General features: G+C 45.5%; 1 protein-coding gene across 2 annotated transcripts; it reads left to right on the top strand.

Annotated features, from left to right (window-relative positions):
• Positions 1-11781, top strand: ZNF281 (zinc finger protein 281). Of its 2 annotated transcripts, none has more exons than XM_027565807.1 (2): positions 1-103; positions 249-11781. In XM_027565807.1, the coding sequence occupies exon 2, from the start codon at positions 267-269 to the stop codon at positions 2886-2888; it is 2622 nt and encodes an 873-aa protein (XP_027421608.1). In that variant the 5' UTR covers positions 1-103; positions 249-266; the 3' UTR covers positions 2889-11781. The 2 variants fall into 2 exon arrangements, with proteins under 2 accessions (XP_027421608.1, XP_027421609.1); XM_027565808.1 differs by having other exon boundaries at positions 2-103; positions 253-11781.
• The last annotated feature ends 1465 nt before the right edge of the window (positions 11782-13246 follow it).

The raw sequence follows: 13246 nt of genomic DNA, 5'->3' as shown, positions 1-13246 counted from the left end.
TCCGCGCCGCGGCTGCGCAGTGCCGCGCAGGCTTTTAATTCCATTGTGGAGAGGACGGCGTTATTTTTATTAACCGGAGGCGGCGGCGGCGGCGGCGGGACCCGTAAGTGCGGGGCGCGGGCGCGGGCGGCGGCGGCGGCGGCGGCGGCGGGCGGGCGGGCGCGGGCCGGGGGCGCGGGTGGCGGCGGCGGCGGGCGGGCGGGGGCGCCGCGGCCGGCGGCCGGCCCACTCCTCTCTCCTCTCCTCAGCCAGGCCTGCTCCGGGGCATGAAAGTCGGCAGCGCGTTCCTGAGCGGCGGCGGCGGCGGCGCGGGCAGCGGCGGGCGGGCGGAGATGGAGCCTAGCTTCCCGCCGGGCATGGTGATGTTCAACCACCGGCTGCCCCCGGTCGCCAGCTTCGCGCGGCCGGCGGGCGCGGCCGCCCCTCCCCCGCAGTGCGTGCTGGCCGCCGCCCCGGCCGCGGCCCCGGCCGCCGAGCCCCCCCCGGCGCCCGCCCCGGACGTGACTTTCAAGAAGGAGCCGGCGGCGCCCGGCGCGGCCTTCCCGGCGCAGCGGACCCCCTGGGGCTTCCTGCAGTCGCTGGTCAGCATCAAGCAGGAGAAGCCGGCCGACCCCGACGAGCCGCCGGGCGCCCCCCACCCCCACTACGGGGGGCTGTTCGCGGGGGCCGACGAGCGGGCGCCGGGGCTGGGCGGCGGGGACGGGGGCGGCGCGGGCGTCATCCAGGACCTGAGCGCCCTGCACCCGCCGCCGCCCGCCCCGCACCAGCACCCGCACCCGCGCGACGTGCTGCTCGGCCGGACTGACGACCCCCGCGGCCCCGAGGAGCCCAAGCCGGACGCGAGCGTCAAGAAGGCCAAGAGGCCAAAGCCAGAATCTCAGGGAATCAAAGCCAAGAGGAAGCCGGGCGCCTCTTCCAAGCCGCCGCCGGCGGGGGACGGGGAGGGCTCCGTGCTGTCCCCGAGCCAGAAGCCCCACGTCTGCGACCACTGCAGCGCGGCGTTCCGCAGCTCCTACCACCTGCGCCGGCACGTCCTCATCCACACCGGCGAGCGGCCCTTCCAGTGCGGCCAGTGCAGCATGGGCTTCATCCAGAAGTACCTGCTGCAGCGGCACGAGAAGATCCACAGCCGCGAGAAGCCCTTCGGCTGCGACCAGTGCAGCATGAAGTTCATCCAGAAGTACCACATGGAGAGGCACAAGCGCACGCACAGCGGAGAAAAGCCATACAGATGCGACACTTGCCAGCAGTACTTCTCCAGGACTGACCGGCTGCTGAAGCACAGGCGCACGTGCGGGGAGGCCCTGGGCAAGGGGGCGCCCGGCGCGGAACCTGGGTCCTCCGGCAGCCACAGCGGCGTGGGTAACCTGGCTGTGTTGTCTCAGGGAAATACCAGTTCTTCGAGGAGAAAAGCGAAGTCCAAGAGCCTCGCGGTTGAGAGCAAGGAGCCCAAGGCGGGGAAAGCGAATGAATCCCACCTGTCCACCAGTATGAACACGCAGAGTTACTCCGTAGAAATGCCTGCCGTGCCTTCCAGTGGAGGCATCGTTGGCCCTGACATAGACGAGCTCCAGAAGAGGGTGCCAAAACTGATCTTCAAGAAAGGAAGCAGGAAGAGCACCGATAAAAGCTACCTGAATTTTGTGTCACCGTTACCAGACCTGGTTGGGCAGAAGTCCTTGTCCGGGAAACCCAGCGGCTCCCTTGGCATCGTGTCAAACAGTAGCGTGGAGACCATTAGTCTCCTCCAGAGTACAGGTGGCAAACAAGGTCAGATAAGCAGTAACTACGATGATGCCATGCAGTTCTCAAAGAAAAGAAGATACCTGCCAACCGCCAGCAGCAACAGTGCCTTTTCTGTGAGCGTGGGGCACATGGTGTCCCCGCAGTCCGTCATTCAGTCCGCGGGCGTCGGTGTTCTGGACAGTGAGGCCCCGTTGTCCCTTATTGACTCCTCCGCCCTGAACGCGGAGATTAAGTCTTGTCATGACAAGTCAGGAATTCCTGACGAGGTTTTACAGAGTATTTTGGATCAGTACTCCAACAAGTCGGAGAGCCAGAAGGAGGACCCCTTCAGCATAGCGGAGCCACGAGTGGATCTGCACGCCTCAGGAGAACACTCGGAACTGGTTCAAGAGGAAAATTTGAGCCCTGGCACCCAAACTCCTTCAAATGACAAGGCGAGCATGTTGCAAGAATACTCCAAATACCTCCAACAGGCTTTTGAAAAATCCACGAATGCAGGTTTTACTCTGGGACACGGTTTCCAGTTTGTCAGCCTGTCTTCACCTCTCCACAACCACACTTTATTCCCAGAAAAACAGATATACACTACGTCTCCTTTGGAGTGTGGTTTCGGCCAGTCTGTTACCTCAGTGTTGCCATCTTCATTGCCAAAGCCTCCTTTTGGGATGTTGTTTGGGTCTCAGCCAGGTCTTTATTTATCCGCTTTGGATGCCACACATCAGCAGTTGACACCTTCCCAGGAGCTGGACGACCTGATAGATTCTCAGAAGAATTTAGAGACGTCGTCAGCCTTCCAGTCTTCATCTCAGAAACTGACTAGCCAGAAGGAACAGCAGAAAAACTTAGAGTCCTCAACAAGCTTTCAGATTCCATCTCAGGAGTTAGCTAGCCAGATAGATCCTCAGAAAGACGTAGAGCCTAGAACAACGTACCAGATCGAGAACTTCGCACAAGCGTTTGGTTCTCAGTTCAAGTCGGGCAGCAGGGTGCCAATGACCTTTATCACTAACTCTAATGGAGAAGTGGACCATAGAGCAAGGACTTCAGTGTCAGATTTCTCAGGGTATACAAACATGATGTCTGATGTTAGTGAGCCATGTAGTACCAGAGTAAAGACCCCCACCAGCCAGAGTTACAGGTAAGGTCCCAGGAGTGACCAGGCTGGAGGTCTTCTAATGTAATTTTGTTTTATTTTGAGAACACTGCCATTGGAATGTTTCTACACGATCCTATTAAGAATAATGTAATGCCCTTTCAATGCAACTTTTCATATTTAGTTTATTTTGTTAGCGTGATTTTAGCTCTGTTTGTATTATGATTTTTAATCAAAATCAATAGATTAAAATAGTTTGACATTCGAAGTGACAATGTTTAGCAATCAAATTTACATGTATAGATTGTCAGGGAATAGCCCAAAAGTTTTAAATGCAAAAAAAAAAAAAAAAAAAATCATACAAAAAAACAAAACAAAACAAAAAACCACAAAAAAAAAACTTTGTTGCTAGGATTAAGGTTATTCTAATTGCTTTACTCTCAGGAAAGTGTAATAACGCATGGGAATTCTGTACGTTATCACTGTAATGGAATATCCAATTTACAGATAGTATGATAATACATTTCATCACATAAGTAAGGGATCGAAAACATTTCAAATTGCTCTATCTGGGCTGATGTGATACACGTTTCATCATTTAAGAGATCGAAAACATTTCAATTTGCTGTCTCCATCTGGGCTGATCCAAAATTCTGAGATGTTGGCTACCTATATTTTGTTGCAGCTTTTAAATGTACTCTGATCTTCCAAACCACATTCATTCCAGCCTGGTAGAACAAATATTCTTGGATCTTTGATCAAAGCCTGGAATGATAGCTTTAATAAGAGAAGGAAAAGAAAAAGCACCCTCTCCTTATCCCAGTCACAGTAAGAAGACTGTGACTCCATCCAGAGCTGATGGGCACAGTGTTAAAACCCACGTGGTTGGTTGGTTCCAGTATTAGAACCCAAGTTGGAATTACATAATCCTTTGAGGTTTGGGGTGTGTGGTATTTATACATGGCCTAAAAACATTGTTCTCTGTCTCTGTTATTACATGTCACCCACACTCTGGGGGAGTTTGTTATTTTGGTTCTTAACCTGTCCTCTCTTAAGAGTTCTAGGCCTTCCTGGTTCCCTCTGCTCCCTGTCTGAACAGTTTTAATTCTAGAATGATTCACATTCCAATGCATGATTCGTCGTGCATTTCCTATGCCTTATGGCATCCAAACACCAAACGATAGGTCAAACACCCCCCTCCCCCTTTTTAAAAAACAGCCCACACAGATGTCCATGTATTATAAAGCCCCACATACTCGGAGCTGTGGATATTAATAAGGTGGTAATTCCAGCTGGTGACAGAGCCAGTGTGAGGGTTAAAGTATCTCCTTTAGTAAGTAATGACATCAGCACCTCTTTGTGAAATTGCAGCCTGTGTAATGTACATGTTAAAAGGGTGCGTTAGTCAGTATTGTAGAAGGGTCCTGTAAAGTCATCCAAACTTGCTTTGAACGCTAATTGCCATTTGAGGCCACTGGTAGACAGTGGCTCTGCTCTAAACCACTTTTTAGCAATTGTATTTTTTTCCTGATTATATTTTTAATGTACTTTGATGTTTATGCTGATGAGTTTTTTATGTACTTTTCGTGATGTTTCAGTCTTACGTACTCTTCTGACGTCAGAAAAGTACCACTGGCTGTTTGCAGTCTTATTGTGTAATGAGCCTAACACAGGCTTCCATGTATAATAAAGTAATTAATATTGTGCAAGTGTAAAACACTTCTGTTATGAAAGCAGTGTTTGGAAAATGAGAAATTATTTAAAATGGTTACAAAATAGTTAATTTCCTATCCCCACTTTCCTCTTTTAAAGGTCTGCTTTACCAGCGAAAGTGTCACTTATTTGTCATTGCAAGATTCTTAGAAAACGTGTTTAATCCTCTTAAATACACTCAGCACTAAAAGTCTGTGTTATCTTGGTGAGTGCTGTCAGTCCTGTTGGGCGCAGAGTACAAGCTGCAGTCAGGATGGAGAGGACCTTTCCCACTGTATCTCTTGAGCTGTATGATTTTTTTCTCCAGTGTTTTGTTTTATACAGGTTTTGAATTCCTTTAACTTTTATTGTGTGTACTGAATACTGCATATGTACTATTCTGATTGTTTGCTCTAGTTTACTACCAATAAAAGACCTGTTAATCACAAAATCGAAGAAAGGAGATATCACTTAATATCCAGCCACATTTTTCAGGTTTTTATTTTAAATACATTTCATAAAATACTTACGTCAGTAATACAACCTGCAGTTTAGGGACTGGGATTTTATGTCTGTGTTTTTAACTTGAGTGTTTTATGTTTTCTAGGTTTTATTTTACTTGAAAATTGGTTGAATATTTTCTTCAAATTGAGGCGTATGCAACAATAGAAACTTAATAGTATGGAAGTTAGAACATGGAAATGCGGTTAGCCATCCCAAATATTATTCCAGAGAGATTACTTATTGAGGTTTCATTTTAAATCAGATTCCAGTATCTCTGGGTTCTAGGTGCATCCTTTTTAACCCCAGAAGATTGTAATGAAAGAACAGTATGATACGAAGGTGGCCCTGAGCATTTTTAGTAGGGAAGAAAACATTTTTAAATCATAGTTTAACAGTGTTTCAAGAAGTTGTGAGTATAGATATTAGAGGGAGAGAGCCAAGACATGTAAATACTGAGGATGCAGAAAAGGTTTGAAAGTTAGTATGTATGTTAAGTTTTAAAGATAAAGGGGAAGAATTGTATGTGTGTGTAAAATCTGTGAGAAAAATTATGCTTTGAAATTTAGAGGGTAGAATAGGTGTTTGAGGCTTTGCTTTTTTCGTATATCATACTATGTAGACAAATGATACATTCATGTTAAGCGTAAACGTGGATTTCTCTGTAGAGAGGCTGTCTACTCATGGAGCCATTTAATTAGGGAAAGTAAATTTGTTTTCTCTTTGCCAAGATTATTCCCTAGATTTGGTCGTTTTCTTGAACAAGAGCACTAAGTGAAATCTCATTGATGCTGCGTTAAAATCCAACTCATGATGTCTTCTGCACCGGTGACTTATTTCTCTGTTCTAGATTAACCGTAACATTAATTAACCTTAGCATTAATTTTGTTCATCTACTGACCCTCCCCCCTTTTTATCCTTTGCATGGAATGTCTGTATCTGAATATGATAATTTTAAAATTAAGATTTTACTCCTCACATATTAGGCTATGAAGTAGGGAAATATGCTTTGAATTTGGACTTCGCTGCTGTGAATTCAAGATAAGGTCTACCATAATTTGGCAGTTGCCTGTTAGTGATTTGTAAGGTAATCTTATTCAATAATGAAAACAAAAAAAATGTGGGGGAAAAATCTGTACAAGTTTTTTTTAAAATTGCAGTTTACAAATATTTCTACCTCAGATAGTTTTTCTGTATTACACTCATCAGACGAGAGAGGCATAGCTTTTGGTTCACCTCTGGTGTCTGGTTTTGTAGTCACTTGTCATTAGTAGCGTTCAAGCCTGAACTGCGTGAGTTTGAGCAGTCCAGCCTCCTGAGGCCACACAGTTCTTAGCTTCCGAATTCCTAAGTTCTTGCTGAACTGGAGAATTTCCCTCAGAAAAGAATTGACTGCTGGACTAAAGAGCTCCATTTTTAGTGAGCTGCGCCTGAAGACTGCCGTTTCACAGTGCCACGGTCCCTGTGTGCTCTGAGACGCGACGACAGGAGCTCGTCTCTGGGATGTGACGCGAGGCTCCTCCGTCAGCGCTCTGCTGCCAGCCTCGCGTTGTCGAGGGAGGCGGCGTGGCTCTGGCCCACGGATGTTGGCCGTCTGGTGTTCACGAGGACAGTTCTGAGGGGCTCCTCCAGCCTGCTGTGCCTTCTAAGTGCGATAGACGGTTTCTGATAGATTTTGAGCAACGGTGTTGTTTCAGTTTCCACTTGTTATTTCTCTATCTCCTTGATAATTTATTCCTTAAAATGCACATTAGCATGAAGACAGCATCTGGGAATTCTTATGTCCTTAACCCTTGATCAAAAAAAAAAAAAAGATCTACAAAAGCCCCCAAATTCTCTGAGATTATATGGTTTTAAAGGAGATCGTTACCGTAAAGAGGGCATGCATTTTTCAGATTATTTCTGCTTTGTTTTTACCTCTCTTCCTTTTTCAAAAAGTATTGACTGTGTGAGTGTAACATAAGCAGATTCTATTTGAATTCTTTGTGAACCTTTGGGAAGAGTTGCATTGCATTTCTAGGGTCATGGACTCTGGGCAGCTCATTATGGAGTGGATGTCTCCCCGCCGCCTGCATTAGCAGAAATATATTTGCACATGAAAATTTACAAGCCCATCACATAGGCTCACAAGAACTCCCCCCCACCAAAACCTGGTAATGGTAAAAAAAATTCAGGTTAAGGGTCCTTTCTTTAGAAGGCTGTTTAAACATTGAACTTTTGTCGTATAAATAACATAGGCAATACTTAAAAAGCATGGAACAGTGGTTTTCAGTATTAAAATTTCTTTTATCTGTTAGCATTTATGGAATACATTCAGGTTACATAAAGCTATAGAGTTTTATGGTAAGCTGGTCAAATAATGAATAGAATTGATAATTCTTTGCAGTTTCTGATCTGATAATAAGTACTGTCGAGATGCTAGGCTAGACAATAGTTCAGTCTTTTCCATCAACAAAGAAATGTGTTAACAGCGCATAATAACTACAGTCAACTACTGTGGTTCTTCACTTGCACGGAAGTAGCTTCCTGCATAAGTGTATTGGCCAGAATGAAAGCCCACAGCCTGTTTGTCTGGAAGGAATAATTGTGAGTTTTTAATAACACGAAGCCTGTACCTCAGGTAGCCTGAGTGACTAGCTGGGTTGAAATACACTGTGCAAGATAAAAGCCTTGTAAATAAAGCATGTTTTGTGTTGAAATAGGTATCTTCTTGGGAAATGTAGATGAATAGCCACAGAAAAATGTAATGATTTGGACCTTACACTCCACAGGGGAAAATGTGCTGCCTGTTTCGGAGAAGTGGGGAGAGGTGGTGTGTTCAGGGAGAGAGGTAGGGATCTCTTAGAATGGAGGCCAGAGGGAACAGGATTTGAAGGGGAAGTAGGGATTGTAAAACAGCCCAGTACTGTTGGGGGTCCTGGAGGGTAAGTGATCAGAGGGTAAAGGAGCTCTGTGATGGGAAAACAGTTCTTTTGTGATTTTTCAGTTTAGGCTTCCTTGGGTACTTTGGTATGAACTGTAGTTCATTGTGGAGCAATTAATAAATAACAGACAACCGTGGTGAACTTCTGTTTACATTCCCAACTAGGAAAAAGATGGCTAATCTTTGTGTTTATATATTGTTATCTTTGCTTTAGTAACTCAAAGTCACATAGCTTCCATTGGTTGGTGAGAATTTTAAGTGACTTTCTCATCAAAACGATTAGAGTCAAAATTACTGTTACATGTGATGAAGTGAATATGCACAGAATTTAGGGATTAAGACAAAAGCTCTTGAGTTGCCCTTCCCAACCCACAAAAGAAAGAAAAAATGACAAGTACAGTATATAAAGGCGCACTTGGTTATGACAGTGGAAAAGTGTGATTGTAAAAAGTTGGGAACTCCCTAATTATTTTTTAAGGTTTGCATTGCAAAATGTTTAATTTTAACTTGTGATGGCTCATCCGTTCTTTCTAATTTGAATAAGAATCTTGTTTTAAAGCATTATCTATTGGAAAGTTAATTTTAGTTGGGAACTCAAGTTTTGATTTTGGGGATGCAGATTTTTTAAGTCTGAAAGTGATACTTTAGATTGTTTTTTTTTTCTTTAAGGAGTGGATTGCAAAATTGAGTGACAGGATCAGCAGTATAACTGTTTTATGTTTGGTTGTGCATAAACTAGGCTCTTCCTACAAGAAAGCCAAGTGCAAACATTTGAGAGTTCCTTCTTTATGGAGGGTGGTGAGAGCTGTAAATGGGTATCCTTCTGGGACTCTGGTAGACAGCCTTGACCTTGAGAGCAGGACTGGAAAAATCCTTTCTGAAGGTGCCCTCTCTTACTTAGGGGCCCAAACAGTAAAAGTGCCTTTTAGTGATTACATTAAAAAAACCTTGATCTTGCAGTACTTTCCACTTTTGCTGTAAGTAGACCTTCAGTGAACATCTTTAAATGGGGTTAATACTGTTGAGGGTTGTGTTTGTGAGGTAAGTTACTGTGGAATTCTATTTCTCTGGATTCGGGAGACGGTCCTGCAGAAGTTATAGACGTTTAGCTTGTTTTTAATGAAGTCCACTAAGATATTGTAGGTGTTTCTATACTCAGTCACATTTGGAATAGTTAGCTGTGTGTTTTTCTTAGAGGTGTCGGTAATTTAGCTGATCTTTTAAGGTTTAGAAAAATCTGAGCCCATTTCTCGCTAACGTTTTAAATTGCTTAATTAGTAAGGAAAATAATCAGGCTATGACTAGATTTAACATAGTTTACTCTGAGAATTTATGTGAATATAAAAAACCTATTTTATATTCACATAAACGTAAGGATTTATGTGAATATAAAAAACCTATAAACGTTGAACAGAACATGTTCAGAGTATTAGAACTGTTACGGCAGATTCGTCTTTGAAAAGGAAGGAAGGACTGTAGGTGTAGAGGGAAGAGGGATCCGGGAGGTTGGTATTAAAGGGCGTTTCCTCTGGTTGTATCGTTGAAGGGTCCTGAAGGGCTGAGTGAGACAGCTTGGGAAGACTGGCAGTGGTGCCAAGCTGACGTGGGTTCCTGTGGGTTCCTGCCGGGGAGACACAGGAGTGCACGGTGGAGACAAAATAAGATTGGGGGAAATTTTCTATAGAAGACTGATAGAATGAATAAGAAAATCACAGCCTTTCATTTTGTTCACTCTGAGTTTTACTAAACCTCTGAAATTGGTGTTTGGCAAGAAGAGGAGAGGACTATTAATGACATAATAGTATTTTTGCCGATGATGCTGGTGTAAATGACGTGTGAAAAGGAGGACAGGTTGTATGCGTGTTTTATAATTTAACAAGCAATGATCCCTCTGGATTATATTCAGTCAGTCCACCCAGCTGAACCAGTACTCCATCTGGAACTAAAATACAAAAACATTTTGAATGGCCTGAAAGTACTGTTCGTTAAAAACGTTCAGTACTGAAATATCAGTTGGAATCTTGGCAACTGAATGTGAGAAAAGAAATTTAAAATATTTGTAGAATTTTCTTTCATGTTTCAGCTAATGATTTTGTTTAAAAGCCAGGTGTAAACAGTTATTTAGGTACTCAAATTTATCCTCAGTACTCCTTGCCCAACAAAATATTCAGGACACAAATTACTAGGGCTGAATATATTCCTTAAAGAAAGAATTTTCTGATGAAATACCAGTAAGAACAGATGGTGGGTACGTAGCTCAGCAATAAATAAGATTAATATATTCAGAGCTCTTGAGATTCTGAAGACAGGGGAAGAAAGTTTAGCCTGTCAAGAGGGAGCAACCACTGCCTACCTGAACCCAGCTTGACTTGGGCTTTGGAAAAAACCCATTTCTGATCAACATGCCTAGAAAATTGAGCTTCACCTGTGTTTGAAATTCTTTGTTCACGTACGGTTTCTGCCTGTGTTTCAAGAACATCCACTTGAGACCTTTCGGGGGACCCGCAGGTGTTGGGTGGCACCAGTCAGGCTGATGGTAAAATGTGAGTTAAAGATCTTGAAGAAAACTGAAAGTTCTCACTTGATAAAATTGCAGTGCATTTCTAGAAATTTCTGTTGGAAGGTAAAAGTTAAACACCGAAGAGAGTAACATGTGAAGCGAATTATCTTTTAGGAATAATCACTATTGGGTATTTGATTAGAACCAAGAAATCATAAACTTGGTTTGCACTTTGGAAGTGGGTATCTTAAAAATTCTGTGATTTTCCTGTCATTTTTTTTCTATCAAACATCTTGGTTAGCTGAAACTTATTAATCCATAAATAATATAAGTTTTAGTCATTTTTTTCTGTTAGAAATATAGCATCACTTGATTTTAAATTAGGGGTAATTTTTTTTAAAGACATTTTGATGGTTGCGCATTGCTTAAAGTTGCCTTTTGTAATAAAACTAAAGGGAGCGTTCTCCTGTTACAGAGGCTCTCAGAGGCAAACCTGCTTTTGTAAGTTGGAGATGGTGATGCTCAGTGCTGCTCTTAATTTTAGTCACAGTTACATTGTTGCCACCTCAGACTGAGGACCGCCACCTGCTCTTGGGCCTGCCGTGTCCCCTGCTCCGTAGGTGATGCTGAAGCAGTCCTGCGGCATTCAGTGACTGTGGAAAAGAGCGTTTGCTATCCCTCACTGAATGAGACACATTCATCATCAGTATTTATTGTATGGTAATCAGGAATTAAGCTTAATATTTTTAAATATTACAGATTCCAGTATATTACTGCCCAAACAAGACCAAAATGTATATAGATGGTCATCACATTGTGGACAAGATGTCGTGTAAACCTGGGATTGTTTAGTCTGGGATGCGCAGGCTCTCTGTGCACCTCCTTGGCCTTTGAAGCTAGAAGGCAGGCGGTACAGAGTTACACACGAGTGTGCTTTCCACGGGCAGGCCACTCTGGTTAGTCTTCCGTGGCCCCGAGTCTCCTTTCGGAGCAGCGTTGATAAGACCCTGCCCAGGTGCCCTGTGTGGTTGTCCCGGGGCGGGCTGTGCAAGGTGGACCTGCGCCGTGGGCATCACCTGGGCATGTGAGACCCGCAGCGTCTCAGCCCTGCCCACCTGGGCCTGCGAGTCGAAGATGCAGCGGAGCCAGAGCCTCCGGGATGTCTGCGGAGCGCTGCCCTAAGACTTCCACTGAGGCTCCCACACTTTCTCCTTGGCTTCCCTTCGATGGGAGAATCAAACTCCATCCCGACCCCGCAGGGCCTTAATTGGAATTTCTCTGGTTTCCTCTGTTCACCTTTTAAATAAACTGAGCCTAATTGACATGTCACTTTGTCCTCGCTTTTGGTGTGCAGCGTGGTGACTCGGTACACGCGGTACACGGTGACGTCCGTCGCCACCACTGTTACAGTCGGCTTAGCTTTTAAAGTCAATCCACCAGTCAAACGCCTGGGTGCCAGGCAGCGTCCTGGGCGGTTAGAGATGAAGGACAGAGTGCCCTGCACCCCAGTAGGGGAGCGGGGCGGCCGGGCGCGTCGCAGGCTGCGGGCTGGGGTGTGTGCTTGCAGGGAGTCAGGGAGGCCTGGCGGGGGGTGTGGGAGGTGGGAGGGGGCCCTGGGGGAGGAAGGCCCGCAGGGGCTGCTGTCCCGCGTGGGGGTGTAAGACCGCAGGGCTGACACACCCGGGTGTCGGCACGCGTGCCTTGTGCTGGGGGTGGGCCCGACGTTTCCACATCCCTGGTGAGGCATAGAGACCCGGGGGAGGCCGCACGTTGGGTAGAAGTGGTGAAACCCCTTGGTGATTCTAAGTCTGGTGGGGCTTGTTTTGTTTGGAACTCTACCCCGCCGCACTGTGCCTTCTCTCATCAGGGGTCTTCTGGCCTTATGGAAAGGTCCAGATAGAAAACTTTACAGCTGGACGTGACTTAGCAGTGAGGCTCTGCGTTGGATGGGAGTGAAGTGACTTCATCGTCTGAACCTGAGTTTCCTGTCTGTGAAACGGCGCACGGAGCTCCAGCCCAGGGGCTGGAGCTGATGACCTTCCTTAACCTGCCAGGTCGCGCCCCATGCACTGCGACGCCCAAGGAGAGACAGGAAAGGCAATGGTTCCCAGCCCGGAGCTGTTCTGCCCTCTGGGGGATGATGGGGGGTTTCTGGAGACAGGTGCAGTTGTCACAGCTTGGAGCCAGGCTGTCTGCTCCTGGCGTCTTGTGGAAAGAGACCAGGGATGTCGCTAGACATCCCCCACAGCAAAGGTTTCCCAGCACAGAAGGTGTCTCTCAGGCCGCCTCTATTGAGGTGACCAGGGAGCAGGCCAGGGGAGCTCCTGGAATATGTAGATAACCTGACCAGTCTCTGTGTAAGAGATGCGTACAGGGCTGTGTGTGGTCAAAGACGGGGTGATTTTTACCCAGAAGCTTTGCTCAAAAGCCTCCTTGGGCCTACCTGATGCAGTGATTTCATTTTTAAGCTTGTTTTAAAGCCAGTTACTCGCATTGTTTTATCTGACAGTGATACTAGTTAATTGAAGGAACTTCCTGCTTCTTAAATTTTAAATTAAAATCGCTGATGGAGTATTAGAGGCATCTGGAGATTTGACTCAGCACTATAACGATTCTGGTGCATGCTGGACAATTTCTGGCTCACCATGGTGATGGGTTTAGGATTATTATGTGATATTCAGAGTTTGGGATCAGCCTAGTTTCTTTAATGAGAATAAATCTATTTGTAGTTAGCTAAAATTCCTTATTTATATTAATTTCATGTTTATATTGAAAGCATCAAAACACAAAC

Source organism: Bos indicus x Bos taurus, chromosome 16 (genome assembly GCF_003369695.1).
Source record: "Bos indicus x Bos taurus breed Angus x Brahman F1 hybrid chromosome 16, Bos_hybrid_MaternalHap_v2.0, whole genome shotgun sequence".
NCBI classification, from domain to species: Eukaryota; Metazoa; Chordata; class Mammalia; order Artiodactyla; family Bovidae; genus Bos; species Bos indicus x Bos taurus.
The sequence above is the reverse complement of the archived record's forward strand: the minus strand, read 5'-3'. Positions and strand labels throughout refer to the sequence as shown.